The sequence below is a fragment of the Ranitomeya imitator genome, chromosome 3 (assembly GCF_032444005.1).
Source record: "Ranitomeya imitator isolate aRanImi1 chromosome 3, aRanImi1.pri, whole genome shotgun sequence".
NCBI lineage: Eukaryota > Metazoa > Chordata > Amphibia > Anura > Dendrobatidae > Ranitomeya > Ranitomeya imitator.
The window spans coordinates 236,257,142-236,285,107 of record NC_091284.1 but is presented as its reverse complement, the minus strand read 5'-3'; the positions used below and the strand labels follow the sequence as shown (position 1 = coordinate 236,285,107).

The 27,966-nt window shown below is 41.8% G+C and overlaps 1 protein-coding gene across 1 annotated transcript in view; it reads left to right on the top strand.

Moving 5' to 3' along the window:
- Positions 1–27,966, top strand: part of CD34 (CD34 molecule) — a 178,583-nt gene that overhangs the window by 122,827 nt on the left and 27,790 nt on the right. The window contains exons 4-6 of the mRNA XM_069756296.1: positions 1,239–1,313; positions 13,175–13,310; positions 16,434–16,480. Of these exons, the coding sequence (XP_069612397.1) occupies positions 1,239–1,313; positions 13,175–13,310; positions 16,434–16,480 (258 nt within the window). The remainder of the gene's footprint in view (positions 1–1,238; positions 1,314–13,174; positions 13,311–16,433; positions 16,481–27,966) is intronic.

Below are 27,966 nucleotides of genomic sequence, written 5' to 3'. Positions count from 1 at the left end.
ATTGTTGAAAAAAAAATTATAAAAAAGCCAGACTGGAATTTGCCAAACTACATGTTGACAAGCTACAAAGCTTCTGGGAGAATGTCCTATGGACAGATGAGACAAAAATGGATCTTCTTGGCAAGGTACATCAGCTCTATATTCACAGATGGAAAAATGAAGCATATCAAGAAAAGAAAATTGTCCCTACTGTGAAACATGGAGAAGGCTCTGTTATGTTCTGGGGGTGCTTGCTGCATCTGGCACAGGGTGTCTAGAATCTGTGCAGGGAACAATGAAATCTCAAGATTATCAAGGGATTCTAGAGAGAAATGTGCTGCCCAGTGTCAGAAAGCTTGGTCTCAGTCGCAGGTCGTGGGTCTTGCAACAGAATAATGACCCAAAACACACAGCTAAAAAACACCCAAGAATGGCTAAGAGGAAAACATTGGACTATTCTGAAGTGGCCTTCTATGAGCCCTGACCTAAATCCTATTGAACATCTGTGGAAAGAGCTGCAACATGCTGTCTGGAAAATGCAACCTTCAAACACGAGAAAATTGGAACAGTTTGCTCTGGAGGAGTGGGCCAAAATACCTGTTGAGAGATGCAGAAGTCTCATTGACAGTTACAAGAATCGTTTGATTGCAGTGATTGCCTCAAAAGGTTGTGCAACAAAATATTAAGTTAAGGGTACCATCATTCCTGTCAATGCCTATTTCATGAGTTTTATTTTTTTCTTTAAATTCAGTGGAAGCATGGTTGAAAAGCAATGTCTGCCTTTCATTCATTCATTTTCATCGATTTTTTATTTATTATTACTTTTGTCAAATTTAAGTTATTTCTGTGACCATTGTGTTTTTTTTTTTGAGGGGTACCAACAATTTTGACCACTTGTGTATGTCCACTTCAGTCACTTATCTGGGTCATTAAATCCCTTTATAATATATAGTCTGCTGTATTCTGTCATAACTCTGTCATTGCCTAATAGGCAAAGGGCATTTTTTGTGCTGTTAGAAAAGTTGTGGGAACAGACCTATTCCCATTTCCTGCTGCCATTAAACAGGAAAGCATAGTACAGTAGACAGACATACTTTATTAAAGTATGTATTGCAGCATACAGAAAATAAGAACTTTAGCCATTATGAAAATATTTATTGAACATACATTTACTCTATAGAAATACAGATTTGGATATATGTACAATACAAAAAAATGAAAAAAAAAAATCGTAAATGTCTTTTCTTTTCGTTTTGCAGACTTGCCTAGGCCTTACAAACCTTTCATCAATGTCGCAAGTGGCTTGCTTTCAGTATGAAGACGAAACAACTTGTGTGAGTTTCTAAACAGTAACAATAGTTGAACACTATTCTGTATGGTAAACCATTGGCACATTCTCCACAATTGCAACTAAAAATATATGTACCAGTTGTCAGGGGCACCTGAACACCCATAGAAAAAGCTCACACAACTTTCACTGTGCAGAAATATGCCTGAGTGAAAAAAAACAAAAAAACACGGACATGTGAATAGCACCATATATTACAATAGATAAGTCTTGTGTCTGTGAAAAAAAAAGATTTTTTTTATCAAAAGCCCGAGATCGTGTCTAAACCCAAGTGCGCTTAACCCCTTTCTGACATATGACGTACTATCCCGTCGAGGTGGGGTGGGCCCATATGACCACCGACGGGATAGTACGTCATAACGATCGGCCGCGCCCACGGGGGGCTATCGCAGCTGACTATCGCAGCTGACATCCGGCCCTATGTGCCAGGAGCGGTTACGGACCGCCCCCGGCACAGTAACCCCCGGCACACCGCGATCAAACATGATCGCGGTGTGCCAGCGGTATAGGGAAGCATCGCGCAGGTAGGGGTCTCCCTGTGGGATTCCGAGACCCCCGGAGCAACGCGATGTGATCACGTTGCTTCGAGGGTCTCTTACCTCCTCCTGCTCCTTGCAGGCCCGGATCCAAGATGGCTGCGGCATCCGGGTCCTGCAGGGAGGTGGCTTCACTGCGCCTGCTCAGAACAGGCGCCGGGAAGCCAGGAGAAATGCATATCAGATCGCTGATCTGACACAGTGCACAGCAAAGTGTCAGATCAGCGATCTTACACTATAACATGATGCCCCCTTGGGGCAATGTTATAGTGTAAAAAAAAAATATTCACATGTATGAAAAAAAAAATTTAAAAAATTCCCCAAAAAATTCCCCCCCCAAAAAAAATATTCTTCCTATAAAAACATTTCTTTATCTAAATAAAAAAAAAACAATAAAAGTACACATATTTAGAATCGCCGCATCCGTAACGACCCCACCTATAAAACTATATCACTAGTTAACCCCTTCAGTGAACACCGTGAAAAAAAGAGGCAAAAAACAATGCTTTATTCTCATACCACCAAACAAAAAGTGGAATAACATGCGACCAAAAAGACTGATATAAATAACCATGGCACTGCTGAAAACGTCATCTTGTCTCGCAAAAAACGAACCGCCAAACAGCATCATCAGCGAAAAAATAAAAAAGTTATAGTCCTCAGAATAAAGCGATGCAAAATAATTATTTTTTCTATAAAATAGTTTTTATCGTATAAAAGCGCCAAAACATTAAAAAATGATATAAATGAGGTATTGCTGTAATCGTACTGACCCGAAGAATAAAACTGCTCTATCAATTTTACCAAACGCGGAACGGTATAAACGCCTCCCCCAAAAGAAATTCATGAATAGCTGGTTTTTGGTCATTCTGCCTCACAAAAATCGGAATAAAAAGCGATCAAAAAAGTCACGTGCCCGAAAATGTTACCAATAAAAACGTCAACTCGTCCCGCAAAAAACAAGACCTCACATGACTCTGTGGACCCAAATATGGAAAAATTATAGCTCTCAAAATGTGATAACAAAAAAATATTTTTTGCTATAAAAAGCGTCTTTCAGTGTGTGTCGGCTGCCAATCATAAAAATCCGCTAAAAAAACGCTATAAAAGTAAATCAAACTCCCCTTCATCACCCTCTTAGTTAGGGAAAAATAAAAAAATTAAAAAAAATGTATTTATTTCCATTTTCCCATTAGGGTTAGGGCTAGGGTTAGGGCTAGGGTTAGGGTTAGGGCTAGGGTTAGGGTTAGGGCTAGGGTTAGGCCTATGGTTAGGGTTAGGGTTAGGGCTAGGGTTAAGGCTAGCGTTAAGGCTACAGTTAGAGTTGGGGCTAAAGTTAGGGTTAGGGTTGGGCTAAAATTAGGGTTAGGGTTGGGGCTACATTTACAGTTGGGAATAGGGTTGGGATTAGGGTTAGGGGTGTGTCAGGGTTAGAGGTGTAGTTAAGGTTACCGTTGGGATTAGGGTTAGGGGTGTGTTTGGATTAGGGTTTCAGTTATAATTGGGGGTTTCCACTGTTTAGGCACATCAGGGGCTCTCCAAACGCGACATGGCGTCCGATCTCAATTCCAGCCAATTCTGCGTTGAAAAAGTAAAACAGTGCTCCTTCCCTTCTGAGCTCTCCCGTGTGCCCAAACAGGGGTTTACCCCAACATATGGGGTATTAGCGTACTCAGGACAAATTGGACAACAACTTTTGCGGTCCAATTTCTCCTGTTACCCTTGGGAAAATAAAAAAACTGGGGGCTAAAAAATAATTTTTATGGGAAAAAATGTTTTTTTATTTTCACAGCTCTGCGTTATAAACTGTAGTGAAACACTTGGGGGTTCAAAGTTTCAACAACACATCTAGATAAGTTCCTTTGGAGGTCTAGTTTCCAATATGGGGTCACTTGTGGGGGGTTTCTACTGTTTAGGTACATTAGGGGCTCTGCAAACTGCAAATTGTTTAAATAAAAATGAACATTTAACTTTTTTTTCACAAAAAATGTACTTCAGCTCCAATTTGTTTTATTTTACCAAGGGTAACAGGAGAAAATGGACCCCAAAAGTTGTTGTACAATTTGTCCTGAGTACACCGATACCCGATATGTGGGGGTAAACCACTGTTTTTGGGCGCAGAGCTCGGAAGTGAAGGAGCGCCGTTTGACTTTTCAATGCAAAATTGACAGGAATTGAGATAGGACACCATGTTGCATTTGGAGAGCCACTGATGTGCCTAAACATTGAAACCCACCACAAGTGACACCATTTTGGAAAGTAGACCCCCAAAGTAACTTATCTAGAGGTGTGGTGAGCACTTTGACCCACCAAGTGCTTCACAGAAGTTTATAATGCAGAACCGTAAAAATAAAAAATCATTTTTTTTCACAAAAATTATATTTTCGCCCCCAATTTTTTATTTTCCCAAGGGTAAGAGAAGAAATTGGACCTCAAAAGTTGTTGTACTATTTGTCCTGAGTACGCTGATACCCCATATGTTGGGGTAAACCACTGTTTGGACGCATGGGAGAGCTCGGAAGGGAAGGAGCGCCGTTTGACTTTTCAATGCAAAATTGACAGGAATTGAGATGGGACGCCATGTTGCATTTTGGAGAGCCACTGATGAGCCTAAACATTGAAACCCCCCACAAATGACACCATTTTGGAAAGTAGACCCCCTAAGCAACTTATCTAGATGTGTGGTGAGCACTTTGACCCACCAAGGGCTTCACAGAAGTTTATAATGCAGAGCTGTAAAAATAAAACAAACTTTTTTTACAACAAAAATTATTTTTTAGCCCCCAGTTTTGTATTTTCCCGACAGTAACAGGACAAATTGGACCCCAAAAGTTGTTGTCCAATTTGTCCTGAGTGCTCTGATGCCCCTTATGTGGGGGGGAACCACCGTTTGGGCGCATGGGAGGGCTCGGAAGGGAAGGAGCGCCATTTGGAATGCAGACTTATATGGAATGGTCTGCAGGCGTCACATTGCGTTTGCAGAGCCCCTAATGTACCTAAACAGTAGAAACCCCCCACAAGTGACCCCATATTGGAAACTAGACCCCCCGAGGAACTTATCTAGATGTGTTGTGAGAACTTTGAGCCCCAAAGTTTTTCACTACAGTTTATAACGCAGAGCCGTGAAAATGAAAAAAAATATTTTCCCCCCAAAATTATTTTTTAGCCCCCAGTTTTGTATTTTCCCGAGGGTAACAGGAGGAATTGGACCCCAAAAGTTGTTGTCCAATTTGTCTTGAGTATGCCAATACCCCATATGTTGTGGTAAACCCCTGTTTGGGCACACGGGAGAGCTCGGATGGGAAGGAGCACTGTTTGGAAAGCACCTGATGTGCCTAAACAGTGGAAACCCCCCAATTATAACTGAAACCCCAATCCAAACACACCCCTAACCCTAATCCCAATGGTAACCCAAACCACACCTCTGACCCTGACACACCCCTAACCCTAATCCCAACCCTATTCCCAATCGTAAATGTAATCCAAACCCTAACCCTAACTTTAGCCCCAACCCTAACCCTAACTTTAGCCCCAACCCTAACTGTAGCCTTAACCCTAGCCCCAACCCTAACCCTAGCCCTAACCCTAACCCTAGCCCTAACCCTAACCCTAGCCCTAACCCTAGCCGTAACCCTAACCCTAATGGGAAAATGGAAATAAATACATTTTTTTAATTTTTTAATTTTTCCCTAACTAAGGGGGTGATGAAGGGGGGTTTGAGTCACTTTTATAGCGGGTATTTTTAGCGCATTTTTATGATTGACAGCCGTCACACACTGAAAGACGCTTTTTATTGCAAAAAATATTTTTTGCATTACCCCATTTTGAGAGCTATAATTTTTCCATATTTGAGTCCACAGAGTCATGTGAGGTCTTGTTTTTTGCGGGATGAGTTGACGTTTTTATTGATAACATTTTCAGGCACATGACATTTTTTGATCGCTTTTTATTCCGATTTTTGTGAGGCAGAATGACCAAAAACCAACTATTCATGAATTTCTTTTTGGGGAGGCGTTTATACCGTTCCACGTTTGGTAAAATGGATAAAGCAGTTTTATTCTTTGGGTCAGTACGATTACAGCGATACCTCATTTATATCATTTTTTAATGTTTTGGCGCTTTTATACGATAAAAACTATTTTATAGAAAAAATAATTATTTTTGCATCGCTTTATTCTGAGGACTATAACTTTTTTATTTTTTTGCTGATGATACTGTATGGTGGCTCATTTTTTGCGGGACAAGATGATGTTTTCAGCGGTACCATGGTTATTTATATCCGTCTTTTTGATCGCGTGTTATTCCACTTTTTCTTTGGCGTTATGATAATAAAGCGTTGTTTTTTGCCTCTTTTTTTTTTTTTTCTTACGGTGTTCACTGAAGGGGTTAACTAGTGGGACAGTTTTATAGGTTGGGTCGTTACGGACGCGGCGATACTAAATATGTGTACTTTTATTGTTTTTTTTTATTTAGATAAAGAAATGTATTTATGGGAATAATATATATATTATTTTCATTATTTAGGTTTTTTTTTTCTACACATGTGGAATTTTTTTTTTTTTACTGTTTTTACTTTTTTACTTTGTCCCAGGGGGGACATCACAGATCGCTGATCTGACAGTTTGCACAGCACTCTGTCAGATCAGCGATCTGACTTAGAGCACTGCGGGCTTACCTAGCGCCGGCTCTGAGCAGGCACTTGGTAAGCCACCTCCCTCCCTGCAGGACCCGGATGCCGCGGCCATCTTGGATCTGGGGCCTGCAACGCTTCCCTATACCGCCGACACACCGCGATCATGTTTGATCACGGTGTGCCGTGGGTTAATGTGCCGGGGGCGGTCTGTGACTGCTCCTGGCACATAGCGCCGGATGTCAGCTGCGATAGGCAGCTGACACCCGGCCGCGATCGGCCGCGCTCCCCCCATGAGCGCGGCCGATCGCGCTGGACGTACTATTCAGGCCTTGGGAAGTAGGGCCCACCCCACATGGACGGAATAGTACGTCCAATGACAGAAAGGGGTTAAACAATTAATTTGCATTTTATTGCATGAGATAAGTATTTGATACAATAGAAAAACAAAACTTAATATTTGGTACAGCATCTTTTGTTTGCAGTACCAGAGGTCAGAAATTTCCTGTAGTTCTTGACCAAATTTGCACACACAGCAGCAGGGATTTCAGCCCACTCCTCCATACAGATCTTCTCCAGATCTTCCAGGTTTCGGGGTTGTCACTGTGGAACATTGAGTTTCATCTCCCTCCAAAGATTTTCTATTGGATTCAGGTCTGGAAAATGGCTAGGACACTCCAGGACCTTGAAATGCTTCTTACTTAGCCTCTCCTTAGTTGCCCTGGCTGTGTGTGTTTTGGGTCATTGTTATGCTGGAAGATCTAGCCATGACTCATCTTCAGTACTCTCACTGAGGGAAGGAGGTTGTTGGTCAAAATCTCACAATACATAACCCCATCCATCCTCCCTTCAAAGAGGTGCAGTCATCCTGACCTCTTTGCAGAAAAACACCCCAAGGTATGATGTTTTCCCCACCATGCTTCATGGTTGGGACAGTGATCTTGGGATTATACTAATCCTTCATCTTCCCCCAAACACGGCGAGTGGAGTTGATACCAAAAAGTTCTGTTTTTGTATCATCTGACCACATAGCCTTCTCCCATGCCTTCTCTGGATCATCGCGATTCTCATTTTCGAACTTTAAATTGGCTTTTACATGTGCTGGTGTAATCAGGGGGAACCTTGCGTGCCCTACAGGATTTTAATCCATGACGGCTTATTATGTTACTAATGGTAATGTTTGAGACTGTAGTCCCAGCTCTCTTCAGGTCATTGACCAGGTACTCCCATGTATTTCAAAGCTGATTCCTGATCTTTCTCAGAATTATCCTTACCCCATGAAGCCAAACCTTGTTTGAAGCCCCAGACCGAAGAAGATTGATAGTCATCTTGTGTTTCTTCCATTTTCTAATAATTGTGCCTACAGTTGTTTTCTTCTCAATAAGCTGTTTTTCCTGTAGCCCATCCTAACCTTGTGCAACTTTACAATTTTGGTCTTGGACATGGTGGATAGGTTGGAGTGTGATTGATTGATTGTGTGGACAGGTGTCTCTTTTACAGGTAATGAGTTCAAGCAGGTGCAGTTAATACATATAATGCGTGCAGAGTAGGGGTGCTTCTTAAAGAAAAACTAACAGGTCTGTGAGAGCTAGAATTCTTGCTGGTTGGTAGGTGATTAAATACTTATTTCATGCGTTAAAATGCAAATTACGGTAATTACTAGTGATGAGCGAATATACTTGGTACTCGAGATTTCCCAAGCATGCTCGGGTGTCCTCCGAGTATTTGTAAGTACTCGGAAATTTAGTTTTCAGCCCTGAAGCTGAATGATTTACATCTGTTAGCCAGGCTGAGGACATGTGGGGGTTGCCTGGTTGCTAGGGAATCCCCACATGTAATCAAGCTGGCCAAGAGATGTAAATCAATCAGCTGCGGCGCTGAAAACTAAATCTTTGAGTACTTACAAATACTCGGAGGACACCCGAGCATGCTCGGGAAATCTCGAGTATCGAGTATATTCGCTCATCACTAGTAATTACTTAACAAGCATACAGTTTGATTTTCTGTTTTTGATTTTTAGATTCTGTCTCTTACAGATGAAGACACAAAGAGAATAGTAAAACCAAAAACACTCAGTTTGAAAAAAATTGCAGTAATCCGCAAGTGCTAGTAAAAGATGTAAAAAACAGGGTATTTGGTTGATACGTTTTTTGCAAAAAATGTATACTAAGCTGCTCTACCAAACTTCACGGTATACCCATATCAGAGCAGTCCTAACTAATGTATGCAATCCCTACCTGATGTATTTAAAAACCTGATCATCTGTATATTACCTGTGTGAACAGGGTTCAGAGAGGAAAAATCCATGTGTGCATAAAGAGTAGAACAGCTTTTGTGCAGATAGCCCAAGAGGAGTGGTGGATAACTCCCCAGTCTTGTAGACACAAGAGAACAATTATGGAAACAGGAACACATGGGCTACTTGCACAGTGAACAAGTCTGTAGGAACATGTTCACACACCACCAAGAAACCTGAAGACACAAAAGAGAATAGTAAAACCAAAAACGCTCAGTTTGAAAAAAATTGCAGTAATCCGCAAGTGCTAGTAAAAGATGTAAAAAACAGGGTATTTGGTTGATACGTTTTTTGCAAAAAATGTATACTAAGCTGCTCTACCAAACTTCACGGTATACCCATATCAGAGCAGTCCTAACTAATGTATGCAATCCCTATCTGATGTATTTAAAAACCTGATCATCTGTATATTACCTGTGTGAACAGGGTTCAGAGAGGAAAAATCCATGTGTGCATACAGAGTAGAACAGCTTTTGTGCAGATAGCCCAAGAGGAGTGGTGGATAACTCCCCAGTCTTGTAGACACAAGAGAACAATTATGGAAACAGGAACACATGGGCTACTTGCACAGTGAACAAGTCTGTAGGAACATGTTCACACACCACCAAGAAACCTGAAGACACAAAAGAGAATAGTAAAACCAAAAACACTCAGTTTGAAAAAAATTGCAGTAATCCGCAAGTGCTAGTAAAAGATGTAAAAAACAGGGTATTTGGTTGATACGTTTTTTGCAAAAAATGTATACTAAGCTGCTCTACCAAACTTCACGGTATACCCATATCAGAGCAGTCCTAACTGATGTATGCAATCCCTATCTGATGTATTTAAAAACCTGATCATCTGTATATTACCTGTGTGAACAGGGTTCAGAGAGGAAAAATCCATGTGTGCATGCAGAGTAGAACAGCTTTTGTGCAGATAGCTCACGAAGCCAAACCTTGTATGAAGCCCCAGACCGAAGAAGATTGATAGTCATCTTGTGTTTCTTCCATTTTCTAATAATTGTGCCTACAGTTGTTTTCTTCTCACCAAGCTGTTTTTCCTGTAGCCCATCCTAACCTTGTGCAACTTTACAATTTTGGTCTTGGACCTGGTGGATAGGTTGGAGTGTGATTGATTGATTGTGTGGACAGGTGTCTCTTTTACAGGTAATGAGTTCAAGCAGGTGCAGTTAATACATATAATGCGTGCAGAGTAGGAGTGCTTCTTGAAAAACTAACAGGTCTGTGAGAGCTAGAATTCTTGCTGGTTGGTAGGTGATCAAATACTCATTTCATGCGTTAAAATGCAATTTACGGTAATTACTAGTGATGAGCGAATATACTTGGTACTCGAGATTTCCCAAACATGCTCGGGTGTCCTCCGAGTATTTGTAAGTACTCGGAAATTTAGTTTTCAGCCCTGAAGCTGAATGATTTACATCTGTTAGCCAGGCTGAGTACATGTGGGTGGAGGTTGCCTGGTTGCTAGGGAATCCCCACATGTAATCAAGCTGGCCAAGAGATGTAAATCATTCAGCTTCGGCGCTGAAAACTAAATCTCTGAGTACTTACAAATACTCGGAGGACACCCGAGCATGCTCGGGAAATCTCGAGTATCGAGTATATTCGCTCATCACTAGTAATTACTTAACAAGCATACAGTTTGATTTTCTGTTTTTGATTTTTAGATTCTGTCTCTTACAGATGAAATGTATCTATGATAAAATTTACAGACCTCTTCATTCTTTGTAGATGGGAAAACTTGCAAAATCGGCAGTGTAGCAAATACTTATTTTCCCCACTGTATAAATGTCAAACATTTTCTTGCCAGACATATTGTAAACACAAGTTCCTCTGCTATTACTTCTAGCAAAGTTTCACAAGTAAATATTCCCTTGGGGCAGATTTTTGCCTCCTTCCTATAATTGTTCTATAAATGACACAAGGACATGGAAGAAAGCCTAGACCCTTGTTAAAAACATAATGGCATTCCTGTTTCTGAGCAGTGTTATGCACTGATCCAGAATAGTGTCGGTTTTGTATAATGACTTCAAAAACAAAAAAGGGAGTTAAAGTAATCTTTAACAAATTTGTACGACATTTTATGAAAATAAGGTCTTATCATTAGAATGGAACAAAGGCAGGAAATAAGCCAAGTCAATGCAGGTGTTACAGAAAAATACTTAAAAGGCTTGTTTACTAATTTCATATTGATGATATATCAATATCAGATTGGAGTCATTTCAACACCTTATAGCCCCACCGATCCACTGTGTCTTGGCAATGGATGGATGTTATCAGCTGCGGAGTAGATGAACACTACCCCTCTGTGACCACTATAGAGTTGACAGAGTTATGCTGTTCCATCCACAATTGATCAAATCCGGCCTCCATTGCTGGCACCCGGGAACAGCTGATCTGTGGGGTGCCAGGTGTTGCACCCCACCTGTCTGATTGATGTCCTATCCTAAGGACAAGATCATCCATTTAAAAAAGTGGATAACCCATTTAACTGCTGTCAAATCTTGAGAATTTGGGTTTGTTAACCAGGTTCTTGTAATGGAAATCTTGTAATCACCAGAGATATCTAGTGTTTTTTCTCTTTTCCAAAAAATATCTCTGCCTGTCTACAAAATATAAAATATATGTAAGATTCATTAAAGGGATTTGTTCAGTTCACAATAAATATCCTCACATGTGCCGTTCCCAGGAGTTCCACTTGCACATTGTCCTTGATAAAATTTAGTGTGTCTTGTTTTAACACATTATCAGAGCTGTGTATGAAGGGGACTGGCCGCCCTGCCCATTCTAACCGCTAAGGCTACTTTCACACTGGCGTTTTTTTTAATACGTCGCAATGCGTCGTTTAGGGGAAAAAACGCATCCTGCAAAGTTGTTTGCAGGATGCGTTTTTGCCCCATAGAGTTACATTACCGACGCATTGCGACGTATTGACACACGTTGCAACCGTCTTGCGACGGTTGCGCCGTGTTGTGGCGGACCGCTGGGAGCAAAAAACGTTAAATGTAATGTTTTTTGCAGCCGACGGACCGCTTTTTCTGACCGCGCATGCGCGGCCGGAACTCCGCCCCCACCTCCCCGCACCTCACAATGGGGCAGCGGATGCGCCGGAGAAATGCATCCGCTGCACCCGTTGTGCGGCACAACAAACGCTAGCGTCGGAATCTCGGCCCGACGCAATGCGACGGGCCGAATCCGACGCTAGTGTGAAAGTAGCCTAAAGCAGCTCCACTCTCTTTATTATACTTCAGTTTGTGACATCAGCATTGGTTGAACAAATGGGCATGAAGCTGTTAGTTTGGCAGGGATTGTTATTTTTTACGTATGTTGGAATTAGATTACTCTGTTTATTTGAATATTTAGGTTTTAGTTCAATTGCATTATTTATCCCCTATTTATTTTATCCTCATGTAGCTCACAATCTAATTTTCTATCTTAGGCACACAAATATTAGGGTATATTTCATATAGGGCCAATTAAAGTGAACCTGACAGCTGGTATTAGACAGCGGCTGTGTGATTTCTACCAGGTATGTTTGACTCTGAAACACTGCGGCATTTATGAGACAAACATACAAAGAGATGACCAGATTTTTTGACTAGTCAACTATGAGACTTGGTCCCTGGTTGACTTTAAGGGTATGTGCACATGTTGCGGATTGTCTGCGGATCCGCAGCATTTTTTGCGGTGCAGAAACGCTGCAGATCCGCAATTGATTTACAGTACAATGTAAATCAATGAGAAAAAAAGAAATGCTGTGCACACTTTGCGGAAAATCCGCTGCGGAAACGCTGCGGTTTAAAAGAAGTAGCATGTCACTTCTTTTTTGTGAATCTGCAGCGTTTTTGTACCCATTCCATTATAGAAAACCGCAGGGGTAAAAAACACAGCAAATCCGCAAGAAAACCGCAGCAAAAAAGCACAAAAACGCTGCAGAACCGCACAAAAACCGCGACAAATCCGCAGGTGCGTTTTCTGCCAGGAGAGGCAGAATCCACACCAGAAATTCCTACACCTAATCCGCAATTTGTGCACATAGCCTTTTAGTATATTTAGAGCCAAAAGTGCTCAGTTGCACAGCTGCACAGCACAGCTCCATCAGCTGTATGGTGGCTGTGGGAAGATACTGCACATCTGCCTCCTAATGACTAGAACAGGGAGTGAATGTGCAGTACCCAGCTGAGGCCACTTTATAGTATCCTGTGCTGCTATGTAACTGAGTACTTCCAACCGCCGCCAGTGGGAACAAGTGCTTGGCCGGGGTGCTGTGTGTCACATCCCCACAGACTTACAATCATGGTGTATCCTTAGGATACTTCATCAATACCAAAAGTCCTGGACACCTCCTTTAAGATAATATTGATTATGTATCTTCACTTGCAGGAAAAACTTGATAATGACAAGAAAGAACACCTACGATCTTTTCTGTGTAATATAATGAGCACCCCTCAGTGTAATGTAACCGTGCACACCTCAGAAGTGCAACCAAGATGTATCCTTTGGATTCCAACTTCAGAAGGTAAGCTAAAAAAAATATTACTCAAGTAAAAAATAAAAAAAAAACACATCAAAAGAAGTTGTATAACTCCAAAACACTCAAAATATCTACACCGAGGATTAATATGTGAGTCAAAATAGCTGTTTGAGGGTTTGCATAATAATTGTGGACTTTCTTAAGAGTAAGTTTCTCAATTTTTCACTCTACTAGAGCTGACTTAGTAAACAGGATTTTGAAGTGGAAACTTCTACAATTAAAAACACCTTCACCGTGAGGAAAAGTTGAGCAAAATAGTGACAAAGTAATGATCTAGAAATGTTCTCTGGTGTTTAGGTTTTGCATTTTAGTTTCAGTGAAGGATATCATTAAAGAGATTTTCCCATCTCATAAAGTGAAGGCATATCACTGAGGTCTGCCATTACTTGCCTGCTCTTTGCAGGCTCTTTCTCATTTCAGTGTGATGGGGAGGCTATACAAAGAGTTTGGCTCAGTTTGGTGTGAGGGGGCATGACTAGCCTCACTTATAATGCAATGGCTGAATGTGCATAAATTGGCCTAACTCCTTTAAAGTTAGATTGTAAAATGGAATAAAAGCTTTTCCAAACATATGGAAGATTTTAAAACATAAAGGAGGAAGATAACTCCATTTTAAAACACATGAGTCTGTAATGCGATGTTCTGCAAGGACATGCGGATGCGGTTTTCTATTGTCCAAATACTTATGGACACCTGTGTACATGATGTATATACAGTACTTATGTATACCTGCCTCAACATTGGTATTGCTACACCAAGGAAAAGTCATGGATTTGTGGACAACACAGAATCAATAGACATGTTAATGATATGCAAATAATGACAAATGGAAACAAAATTTTCAAAACATCTCAATTTATTCAATTTAGAGTAGGAGTACAATGTGTAGAAATACACACACTAACATGCCTTCGCATTCTATTAATGAGATTATCAATTGTTATTTGGGAAATGTACGGACACGTTGAAAGTAATTGGGCATACAAATCATCAAGATTCACTGCTGGCCTCTGCCTCTCCTTTTGCAGTTGCCAGCCAATCACTTTCCAGATGTGCTCAAGGGGAGTCAAGTCTCGAGAAGCTGCAAGCCATGGTAGCACAAATAGGCCACATTCACACATTCAGTATTTGGTCAGTATTTTACTTAATTTTTGAAGACAAAACCAGGAGTGGGAGATATATACAGAAGTGGTGACGTGTTTCTATGATACTTTTCCTCTGATTGTTCCACTCCTGATTTTGGCTTACAAATACTGAGATAAAATACTGAGCAAATGATGAACGTGTGAACGTGGCATTAGACCATAGAGGCTGCTCACATTAGCACCTGCAACATGCCACTTGGAGTTGTTGTGTTGACTACTGGAATAATACAGAGAAATGGCCATAACACTCTTTTGATGACCAAATCAATGTTAATGTACTTGAAATGAAGGCCATAAGGATATGACTACCATTCATTGTTCTGTCCTACACCATGATCCCAGAAGTAGGACAGGTGTTCCCTCATGAAGGCCTCTTCATGACATTGCCCACATACATTCGTCGGGGAACCTTACACCAGTCCTACTCCCTTATTGTGTGTAGTGGCATAGTTTAAGGTATCCACACCTCTGTAATCCTAATTCTAGGTATTCTAACAGTTTGGAGTTAGAGTGCTTTGTTGTTGGAACCAGTGGTATGGATATTTCTCCAAAGTGTCGTAGGAGTGATTTTTCAGCACAACACAAGACCACATTTTGCTTGAGCTACTGTGCACAGCCTTCATAACCAAAATATTTTACCATGGTCTGCAATGCCTTTGGATTTGTCTCATATTGAAGAAATCTCAGATATCACTAATTATCAATTACAAAGGGAGCTGCCATCAGCTTGATTATTTGCATGCCAAAGTGTATGTGTGACGCTAATCACTTCCCACAGCCAAGCCGTGAGTCAGAATGGTCAAGGAGTCCAATTTCAGAAGCCGGAAGAATATGTCATAAACAGAACGAAGAGACAAAAGCGTGGTCAGGTAACGTTCCTTGGTCAGAATACCAGGGGGATAACAGATCAGAGCAGAAGGAATTAAATAGTCAGATGGTCAGAATGAAGTCCAACGTCAGGCAGCAAATGATCAAGCATACAGAACGCAAGGCACAGGGAGCACAAACCTCACAAGCTGAATGTAGGTCTGGCAGAGGTCTGGGAGAAGCAGCTCAGTTAAGTAGCATGGCAATCCCCCAGGATAGTCAACACTTGGAGACAGACGACGCCTCCCAGTCACAGATTGGATACTGGAGCTGTCAATCAACACACGGACAGCTCAGCATGCCCCTGTACCAGATTGGATGGATAAGCTGTCAATCAAAGTACAGACAGCTTCAGCACGCCCCTGGAACAGATTGGACGGCCAAGCTGTCAGTAACTGCATCCCAGACATACTGAGGGGTGGAACCACGACAGTATGCAGTGTAGCAGAACATTCCTCCAACAACTATTAACAACCTCATTGATAGCATGCCAAGGCGTGTAAGCGCGTGTATTTCTGTGAGTGGCACTAATACTCAATATTGAATAATTTGAGATATTTTCAAAATGTTGTTTCCACTTTTTCTGCTTTGTGTTGCAACTTCATAGTTAAGGAGTATACTTTGCAAAACTTTTTGACAAAGTAAAAATGGATTAGAAATATTTTAATTGCATTTTTTTCTCATAAAAATAAATTAAATGAGTGAACAAATGAGATGCACAAAACAAAATCAACATTTGGTGTGGCCACCTTTTGCCTTCAAAACATCATTTCTTTTAGGTACACTTGGATATAGTTTTTGAAGGAGCTTGGTAGTGAAGTTATTCCAAACATCTTATAGAACAATATTTAGGTAAACTTGACGTGGTTAAATGGCTTTTGCACTCTTTGATCAAAAAACACTAACTAAATACTTTATGTTTTTAATATTTAGGGCAATAACGCAGTTCAAGTAATCATTAATTGTGGTGTGCTGACTCACAATGTATGTACACTGTTTTACCAGGGTGCTGATATTGTTATTAAAAATGTCATGTATTCCTTTGTAATGCTCATTCTCACAAAAATTTTATAAAATAATATTATTATTCTTTCAGATGCCAAATACAGGCTTAAAAATGAAACATATACATCTATTAACCAGGTAAATGTATTTGAAAACACACTGTGACTCTGTTAACTGACAGAATAATATGCCTAAAGTTTATGTGCATAACATTGAAAAAAACAATATCAGGATGATTAGCTGACTATCTAATGTGTATGAGGGACATCCAGACTTTTCCATGACAGATGATGTAGGGATCAGCAGTTTGAATTCATATGACTAGTACTTTAGCCTCTGTGGGTGAGGCGTATGGTAGAGATCAGTGGATTGCTTTGCGCAACCTCGGTCCACCATCCAGGTTGGTGATTTCTGTCCATGGACAGGAGCAGTTAGAATTTCCTTACCTTTCATGTTCCTTTGACTCACTGACCTGGTGTGACGTCATCTGTGGCACTCAAGGTGACGACATGCCAAAACAGTAAATCGAAAGATGAGCCCAAGCCCAAGGATTCCTGAGGGTTAAGAAATTCGGCAGCTCCTGTCCATGACTAGAGAGCACTGTCCTAGAATGTGGACCTAAGGTGCATGAAACAATTCACTCATTTCTAGTGTATGGCAGTGGCTTATTCTCCTCTCATCATGCATCATGCATATGCACATTTTTTTTTCAAGATCTTTCATCTGTTCAGTTCAACAAATATTTATTCAATGCCTGAAAAAAAAATTCAGTCCACAACAAATGCCAAGTTTCTACAAAACCAAGTTTCTTCAAACTAACAGGTCAAAGGAAATAAAAACACTCTTTTCCTCTATAGACAGAAATGTCTCATTGTTAGGGAATGTTTTTCCATAAGTTATCACAGTTAAATCTTGGACTTTATCCTAAGAATAACTTCCTTCCTCCTATGTGAATGCAAACACTCACTGAGTGCATGTTTCTGTTTGGTACCCTCAACATCTCAAAAGATATACTGACTTTGACCTTGTCACGCTGCAGGTGTCATGATTTGTATTCCTTGCATTTGCCAGTGTCATATGTTGAAAATGCTTTAAGAGTAACTGACCAACGTTTTATTTTTTCCATAAATCAGTAATACATGTGAAAATTAAAAAAAACAACTTTATAATATATCTTTTCACAGTGATCCGCTTCTTTCCCCTCCCGGACTGATCTTTCATTCTCAAAATTCTCAATTCATGGGTAAAATCTGTTTCCAGTGAATAGACTATCTCATTACTTGAGATAGAAGGTGGCAATTGGCGCTCATAAAGTTCTATTGAGATCTGTAACTGTGGCTTCATAGAAGTCCATAGAACTTTATGAACACCAACTCTTATATCTCAGTAATGGGAAAATCTGTCTTCACTGAGTGAGAGTAAAAGATCAGACCAGGAGAAGAAAGAAACAAACTTCTCATGTAAGACATGTTTCACTTTTAGTTTAATTTCATGTTTACTATTGATTTATGAATTAAAAATGTAAAGATTGTTGCCCTTTAACTTACTTGAATGATATAAAATGTTATGGTAATTCAAGATTTTACATAGCAACACTATGCAATGCTTTGTTACCAAATTATAAGACTGTAGGTCACTGTCATGTCGGACGCTGTTCACACTAGAGCGTCTGACAGACAGCTGTAATTCTTCGTTCGTCAACTATGCTCTCAGTGGCGCCGGCTAGATTTTATCTAGGTTGTCCGGGGTTAATCTAGCTGGTACTCGGATTGGAGGCTAGGTCACGCCCACGGCCTTTAAATAGTTCTTCTGAACTTTGGGCGTCGCCGATTATAACTTGTGTCTTGTACCTGGTGATCTCGGTTCGGAGTGGTGGTCTTGGAGTGCAAATATCATATCTGGTGGTGTATGATCTTTTGTCATTTTGATCCTTCCTATTTGTGTTTTGTTTTGCCCTGTGCACATTATAGTGTTTTCCTGAGTGTGTTTGCCGTGTGGTGCATTTTTGGTTTTCCCTGTCTGTGCTTTCTGTAGGGGTTGGTGTGTGGAATTATCACTGGGTGGAGGGTGGAGGTTTCAGATTAGTTCTGAAACAGGAGTTAGGGTCAGGCCTGGCGGCCCAGACAAGCACACCATCAGTGTAATCTCTGGGAGATGGACAGACAGGGTTTCCCTAGTCTGAGGGATATCGCAGGGGCCCGGGCTATTAGCTTTGCCTACCTAGGCTGCCCGTGACAGTCACGCCTATACTTTATTTTGTCTTAATGTATAAGGCCCCAAAATTGTGCTTTTCACCTATAGAGACATTGTAAGCCATAGCCACATATAAATACTACAACAGAAGTCAATGACATGACTTCTAATGAAAGTAGACGAGTAATGCCTTCTGTTACAACTGAAAAAAAAATGATCTACGAGCTGCACTTAGCAGATTTGTAAGGCAAGAGGTTGTATGAATGTCTACATATTACGATGAAAATATGAGCCATGCTAAAGAAAAATGGGCAACCTTTATGAAAAGCAAATAGTTACCAATCTTTGTGCATTAGGCAGAAAGCCATAAAGTCAATCATGAGAAGCTAAAACAACTTAATTTATCTTATTCGTATTGAGTTTTTTGGGGACTTTACTATGAGGCTTAGTAACTAATTCCTAATAATCACCTTTTACTGCCAGGCTAGCAGTGCTAATACATCCACATTTTCAATGCTTTATATACTGCTCTGGCAAAGTTTAAAGGGAACCTGTCACCCCGAAAATCCGGGGTGAGGTAAGCCCACCGGCATCAGGGGCTTATCTACAGCATTCTGTAATGCTGTAGATAAGCCCCCGATGTAACCTGAAAAGGGAGAAAAAGACGTTAGATTATACTCACCCAGGGGCGGTCCCGCTGCTGGTCAGGTCGGATGGGCGTCTCCGGTCCGCTGCGGCGCCTCCTATCTTCTTTCCATGACGTCCTCTTCTGATCGTCAGCCACGGCTCCGGCGCAGGCGTACTTTGCTCTGCCCTGTTGAGGGCAGACAAAGTACTGCAGTGCGCAGGCGCCGGGCCTCTGACCTTTCCGGCGCCTGCGCAATGCAGTACTACCCTCTGCCCTCAAGAGGGCAGAGCAAAGTACGCCTGCGCCGGAGCCGTGGCTGAAGATCAGAAGAGGACGTCATGGAAAGAAGATAGGAGGCGCCGCAGCGGACCGGAGACGCCCATCCGACCTGACCAGCAGCGGGACCGCCCCTGGGTGAGTATAATATAACGTCTTTTTCTCCCTTTTCAGGTTACATCGGGGGCTTATCTACAGCATTACGGAATGCTGTAGATAAGCCCCTGATGCCGGTGGGCTTACCTCACCCCGGATTTTCGGGGTGACAGGTTCCCTTTAAGAGACCAACACATCAAAACCCTGTCATTGGCAGCCCAATCTCCAGACCTGAACCCCATTGAAAACCTCTTGAATGTAATCAAGAGGATGATGGATAGTCACAAGCCATCAACAAAGAACTGCTTATATTTTTGCGCCAGAAGCAGTGTGAAAGACTGGTGGAAAGCATGCCAAGACACATGAAAGCTGTGATTAAAAATCATGGTTATTCCACAAAATATTGATTTCTGAACTCTTCCAGAGTTAAAACATTAGTATTGTTGTTTCTAAGTGATTATGAACTTATTTTCTTTGCGTTATTTGAGGTTTGAAAGCACTGGGGCTTTTTTTTCATTTTGACCATTTCTCCTTTTCAGAAAAAAAATACAAAATTTATTGCTTGGAAATTTGGAGACATGTTGTCGGAAGTTTATAGAATAAATGAACAATTTACATTTTACTAAAAAAATATACCTGAAAAGAGAAAAATCAGACAAATTGAACATTTTGCAGTGGTCTCTTAATTTTTGCCAGAGCTGTATTTTAGTAATATACCTTACAGTGGGGGAAATATGTATTTAATCCCTTGCTGATTTTGTAAGTTTGCCCACTGACAAAGACATGAACAGTCTATAATTTTAAGGGTAGGGTAATTTTAACATTGAGAGATAGAATATCAAAAATAAAATCCAGAAAATCACATTGTATAACATATAAAAAGTTATTTGCATTTTGCAGTTAGAAATAAGTATTTGATCCCTCTGGCAAGCAAGACTTAATACTTGGTGGCAAAACCCTTGTTGGCAAGCACAGCAGTCAGACATTTTTTGTAGTTGATGATGAGGTTTGCGCACATGTCAGGATAAATTTTGGTCCACTCCTCTTTGCATTTTATCTCTAAATCATTAAGATTTTGAGGCTGTCGCTTAGGAACTCAGAGTTTCAACTCCCAGGTTTTCTATGGGATTAAGATCTGGAGACTGGATAGGCCACTCCATGACCTTAACCCCTTCGCGACATGCGCCGTACTAGTACTGCGCTGCCGGCAATGCATTAGTGCCAGCAGCAGTACTAGTACGGCGCACCGATCACCGCGGTCTCGCGCTGAGCGCCGCGGTGATCGGGTGCGGGTGTCAGCTGTATACGACAGCTGACACCCCGCAGCAATGCCCACGATCGGCGCTATCGCCGATCGCGGGCATTTAACCCCTCTGATGCCGCTGTCAGTAGTGACAGCGGCATAGAGGGGGATCGCGCAGGGACGGGGGCTCCCTGCGCTCTCCCACCGGAGCAACGCAATAAGATCGCGTTGTTCCGGTGACCCGGAAGGAGTCCCTGGATCCAAGATGGCCGCCGGACTCCTTCCGGGTCATGAAGTGACCTGGCTAGCCGGCGCCTGCTGAGAGCAGGCGCTGGAGAGCCAGCTAAGCTGCCTGTCAGATCGTTGATCTGACAGTGTGCTATGCACAGTGTCAGATCAACGATCTGATCTAATACAGAGATGTCCCACCCTGGGACAATGTTAGAAAGTAAAAAAAAAAAAAAAAATAGAATGGGTAAAAAAAAAATAAAAAAAAATCCCCAAATAAAAAAAAAAAAAAACATTTCCCAATAAATCCATTTATTTATGTAAAAAAAAAAAAAAAACAATAAATGTACACATATTTGGTATCGCCGCGTCCGTAACGACCCGCTCTATAAAACTATCCCACTAGTTAACCCCTTCAGTGAACACCGCAAAAAAAAAAAAAAAAACAAGGCAAAAAACAACGCTTTCTTATCATACAGGCGAACAAAAAGTGGAATAACACACGATCAAAACGACATATATAAATAACCATGGCACCGCTGAAAACGTCATCTTGTCCCGCAAAAAAAATGCCGCCATACAGCATCATCAGCAGAAAAATAAAAAAGTTATAGCTCTCAGAATAATGCGATGCAAAAACAATTATTTTTTTATATAAAATAGTTTTTATTGTGTAAAAGCGCCAAAACATAAAAAAAATTACATAAATGAGGTATCGCTGTAATCGTACTGACCCGAAGAATAAAACTGCTTTATCCATTTTACCACACGTGGAACGGTATAAACGCCCCCCCTAAAAGAAATTCAGGAATTGCTGTTTTTTGTTCATTCCGCCTCCCAAAAATCGGAATAAAAAGCGATCAAAAAATGTCATCTGCCCGAAAATGTTACCAATAAAAACGTCAACTCGTCCCGCAAAAAACAAGACCTCATATGACTCTGTGGGCCAAAATATGGATAAATTATAGCTCTCAAAATGTGGTGATGCAAAAACTATTTTTTGCAATAAATAGCGCCAAAAAAACGCTATAAAAGTAAATCAAACCCCCCTTCATCACCCCCTTAGTTAGGGAAAAATAATAAAATGTAAAAAAATGTATTTATTTCCATTTTCCCATTAGGGTTAGGGCTAGGGTTAGGGTTAGGGCTAGGGTTAGGGCTAGGGTTAGGGCTAGGGCTAGGGTTAGGGCTAGGGTTAGGGTTGGGGTTAGGGTTTCAGTTATAATTGGGGGTTTCCACTGTTTAAGCACATCAGGGGCTCTCCAAACGCGACATGGCGTCCGATCTCAATTCCAGCCAATTCTGCTTTGAAAAAGTAAAACAGGGCTCCTTCCCTTCCGAGTTCTCCTGTGTGCCCAAACAGTGGTTCCCCCCAACATATGGGGTATCAGCGTTCTCAGGACAAGTTGGACAACAACTTTTGGGGTCCAATTTGTCCTGTTACCCTTGGGAAAATAAAAACATAGGGGATAAAATATCATTTTCGTGGAAAAAAAAATATTTTTTATTTTCACGGCTCTGCGTTATAAACTGCAGTGAAACACTTGTTGGTTCAAGGCTCTCACAACACATCTAGATAAGGTCCTTGGGGGGTTTAGTTTCCAATATGGGGTCACTTGTGGGGGGTTTCTACTGTTTAGGTACATCAGGGGCTCTGCAAATGCAACATGACGCCTGCAGACCAATCCATCTAAGTCTGCATTTCAAATGGCGCTCCTTCCCTTCCGAGCTCTGCCGTGCACCCAAACAGTGGTTCCCTCCCACATGTGGGGTATCAGCGTACTCAGGACAAATTGGACAATAACATTTGTGGTCCAATTTCTCCTGTTACCCTTGGGAAAAAAAAATTGCGGGCTAAAACATCATTTTGTGGAAAGAAAAAATGATTTTTTAATTTTCACAATGCTACATTCTAAACTTTAGTGAAACAATTGGGGGTTAAAAGTGCTCACCACACATCTAGATAAGTTCCTTAGGGGGTCTTCTTTCCAAAATGGGGTCACTTGTGGGGGGTTTCCACTGTTAAGGCACGTCAGGGGCTCTCCAAATGCGACATGGCGTCCGATCTCAATTCCAGCCAATTTTGCATTGAAAAGTCAAATGGCACTCCTTCCCTTCCAAGCTCTGCCATGCGCTCAAACAGTGGTTTATCCCCATATATGAAGTATCGACGTACTCAGGACAAATTGCACAACAACTTTTGGGGTCCAATTTATCCTTTTACCCTTGGGAAAATAAAAAATGTGGGGCAAAAAGATCATTTTTTGTGAAAATTAATAAAAAAAAATTTTTTTACGGCTCTACATTATAAACTTCTGTGAAGCACTTGGAGGTTCAAAGTGCTCACCACACATCTAGATTAGTTCCTTAGGGGGTCTACTTTCCAAAATGGTGTCACTTGTGGGGGTTTCCACTGTTTAGGCACATCAGGGGCTCTCCAATCGTGACATGGGCTCCGATCTCAATTCCAGCAAATCTTGCATTGAAAAGTCAAATGGCGCTCCTTCCCTTCCGAGCTCTGCCATGTGCCCAAACAGTGGTTTACCCCCACATATGGGGTATCGGCGTACTCAGGACAAATTGTACAATGACTTTTGTGGTCCAATTTCTCCTGTTACCCTTGGTAAAATGAAACAAATTGGACCTGAAGTAAAAATTTTGTGAAAAAAAAGTTAAATGTTCAATTTTTTTAAACATTCAAAAAATTCCTGTGAAGCACCTGAAGGGTTAATAAACTTTTTGAATGTGGTTTTGAGTACCTTGAGGGGTGCAGTTTTTAGAATGGTGTCACTTTTGGGCATTTTCTGTCATATAGACCCCTCAAAGTCACTTCAAGTGTGAGGTGGTCCGTAAAAAAATGGTTTTGCAAATTTTGTTGCAAAAATGAGAAATCGCTGGTCAACTTTTAACCCTTATAACGTCCTAACAAAAAAAAATTATGTTTCCAAAATTGTGCTGATGTAAAGCAGACATGTGGGAAATGTTGTTTATTAACTATATTATGTGATATAACTCTCTAATTTAAGGGCATAAAAACTAAGAGTTTGAAAATTGCTAAATTTTCATAATTTCCGACAAATTTTTGTTTTTTTCACAAATAAATGCAAGTCATATCGAAGAAGTTTTACCACTATCATGAAGTACAATATGTCACGAGAAAACAGTGTCAGAATTACCAGGATCCGTTGAAGCGTTTCAGAGTTATGACCTCATAAAGTGACAGTGGTCAGAATTGTAAAAATTGGCCCTGTCACTTAGGTGAAAACAGGCTTTGGGGTGAAGGGGTGCTTCTTTTTGACCCACTCCTTTTTTGCCTTGGCTATATGTTTTGGGTAATTGTCTTGCTGGAAGACGCAGCCATGACCCATTTTTTATGTCCTGGCGGAGGGAGGAGGTTGTCACTCAGGATTTTATGGTACATTGCTCCATCCATTCTCCCATTGATGCGGTGAAGCAGTCCTGTGCTCTTAGCAGAGAAACACCCCCAAAACATATTGTTTCCACCTCAATGCTTGACAGTGGGGACAGTGTTCTTTGGGTCATGGGCAGCATTTCTCTTCCTTCAAAGACCTCAATTTTTGCCTCATCTGACCACAGCACCTTCTCCCAATCACTCACTGAATCATCCAGGTGTTCACTGGCAAACTTCAGACGGACCTGCACATGTGCCTTCTTGAGCAGGTGGACCTTGTGGGCACTGCAGGATTTTAAACCTTTAAGGCATAACGTGTTACCAATGGTTTTCTTGGTGACTGCTGTCCCAGCTGCCTTGAGGTGACTAACAAGTTCCCCCCGTGTAGTTTTAGGCTGTTCCCTCGCCTTTGTCATGATCAAGGATACCCCACAAGATGACATTTTGCATTGTACCCCAGATCGATGTCGATTGACAGTCATTTTGGATTTTTTCCATTTTCTTATTATCGCACCAACAGTTGTCTCCTTTTCACCCAGCGTCTTACTTATGGTTTTGTAGCACATTCCTGTATTTTGCAGGTCTATGATCTTGTCCCTGACATCTTTAGAAAGCTCTTTGGTCTTGGCCATGTTGTAGCGGTTAGAGTCTAACTGATTAATTGAGTCTGTGGACAGGTGTCTTTTATAAAGGTGACTATGTAAGACAGCTGGCTTTAATGCAGGTAACGAGTTTGTTACATGCCGGGATTCTCCCGCTGCACAGGGTAGATTCCAAGCCTTGTCTTCCACTACGGTCTCAAATTCAGCTTTGGCCGCTGTGGGTGCTGCTGAGCAAAGACGTCGGTCCCAGCATCTTGCTCAGGCTTGTGCTGTTCGTTTGGTTACTGCTGGCTTTCCAGGCAAGTCTATGGTAACCAGCGGCAAACAGATGCTCTGGAGGCTATGTCCAGAAATCACCCTACTGAACATGCTCATGATGTTGCGATGTCTTATTGATGGTCGGTCGTCAGCTGCTCTGGTGATGCGGCATCTCCGGATTGGTCCACAAGCAAGGTCCTGTCCGACTGGACATGACCTGAACGTATAAAAGGTCCTCTGGGGTGCACGCTGGTGTGCTAGTATCAATCTCTTTATGTGTGTGTATGGGACATTGCAATAGTGTGGTCTTTATCAGCATGTGCTCAGAGTCGGCGGTAAGCCATTAGAATTCCAGTTCTCCGGAGAGGAGACTGTCTGAATGAAATCAGGGCTGGCGTTTAGCCATAAGAATTCCCGCATCTCCGGAGAGGTGTTGATTGAATGCTTTTGCTGACTGTGTGACCACTGTTTGATTCTTACCCCGTGTACAGGCTTCGTTACCCTGTGAGGTTAACAGGGATCATATCTAGCGTCATTCCTATTCTGTTACTGTGTGCGAGTGACACAGTTCTATAGCAGAGCATCTATTCCGTTTCTGTGTGCGAGTGACACAGCTTCATGTGCTGTTCACTGAGTGACGTTTAACTCAGTGTGTGAAAGCAATCGCTCACTGTGTGTTCCGTTATTGTTCACAGTAGCTGCAGTTCTACATCTCTGCACGGTGGACCCCGGGTTGCGATTGCACTTCTCTAATAAATATTTTTAGTGCAATCCGCCAACCCTTCCTCTGTGTCTAGCTATCGCACAATATCTCTTCTCCCTTATGCCTCAAAACTATTAGAACAACATGTTCATCTTTAACTGTCCTCCCACCTCTCCTCCTGCTCCCTCTTTGACCGGTTACAATCTGGCTTCCGACCCCATCACTCAACTGAAACTGCCCTAACTAACGTCACCAATGACCTACTAACAGCCAAGAGCAAGCGACACTACTCTGTCCTCCTTCTCCTGGACCTGTCTTCTGCCTTTGACACTGTGGACCATCCCCTCCTGCTACAGATTCTATCATCTCTTGGCATCACAGACTTGGCCCTATCCTGGATCTCGTCATATCTAACAGACCGAACTTTCAGTGTCTCAAGGCTCAGTTATGGGACACCTACTCTTCTCCATCTTCACCTTCGGCCTGGGACAGCTCATAGAATCCCACAGTTTGCAGTATCATCTCTATGCCGATGACACGCAGATCTACCTATCCGGACCTGACCTCACCTCCTTACTCACCAAAATCCCACACTGTCTGTCTGCTATCTTAGCCTTCTTTTCTGGTCGCTTTCTAAAACTGAACATGGACAAAACAGAATTCATCATCTTTCCCCCATCTCATTCTACCCCTCCACCAGACCAATCCATCAATGTGAATGGCTGCTCACTTTCCCCAGTCCCGCATGCTCCGTGCCTCAGAGTGATCCTCGATGACTCTGTCCTCTCTTTCAAGCCACATATCCAAGCACTTGCCTCCTCCTGCTGTCCCAAACTCTCAAAAATATTTCCCAGATCCGCGCATTCCTCGACAACAAAATTACAAAAACACTAGTGCACGCCCTTATCATCTCCCGCCTTGACTACTGCAACCTCCTACTCTATGGCCTCCCCTCTAGCACTCTGGCACCACTCCAATCCATCCTACACTCTGCTGCCTGACTAATCTACCTGTCTCCCCACTATTCCCCAGCCTCTCCCCTATGCCAAGCCCTCACTGGCTTCCTATCATCCAGAGGCTACAGCTCTAAACCCTTACTATGACATACAAAGCCATCCACAACCAGTCTCATCCATACATCTGCGACATGGTCTCCTGGTACTTACCTACATGCAACCTTTGATCATCACAAGATCTCCTTCTCTACTCCCCTCTTATCTCTTTTTCCCATAACCGGGTCCAAGACTTCTCCCGTGCTTCCCCCATACTCTGGAATCCTCTACCCTAACACATTAGACTCTTGCTTAACCATAGAAACCTTCAAAAAGAACCTGAAGACTCATCTCTTCCGACAAGCCTACAGCCTGCAGTGATCCTCAACCTACTGAACCGCCACACGACCAGCTCTACCCTCTCCTATTGTATCCTCACCCATCCCCTGCAGACTGTGACCCCTCACGGGAAGGGTCCTCCCTCCTTCTGTACCTGTTAGTGCCTTGTTTTCTTGCTCATGTTTATTGTATTTGTCTATTTTTGCCCCCTTTTCACATGTAAAGAGCCATAGAATAAATTGCGCTATAAAAATGTATAACAATACTAAATAATAATAATAACATTTGCATAGTCCCATAGACTAACATTGCTTCGAGTGTGATCCAATGTTTTGTCGGTTAGCATTCAGACAACAAATACTCTCATCTACACCTACTGTTATACTGAGAATTTTTGTACAAAGGTTCTTTCAGAGTTCTTTGATCATCGGACCGATCTCGTATCAAACAGCTTAACCCTGGTGAACTCACTTATGGCACCGCTCGCTGCGTGATAATTCAATCAGTGAGTCAGCTATGAACTCCGGTGAATTTTCTCACAGGAGCTTAATGCTGTACACTGCAGGACCAATTACACTCCTGTCAGTGAAAACCTGATGATAGGGAAAGTGGTCACTGATGTGACTTCTCTCAAAATCATCTGAATTGTTGTGG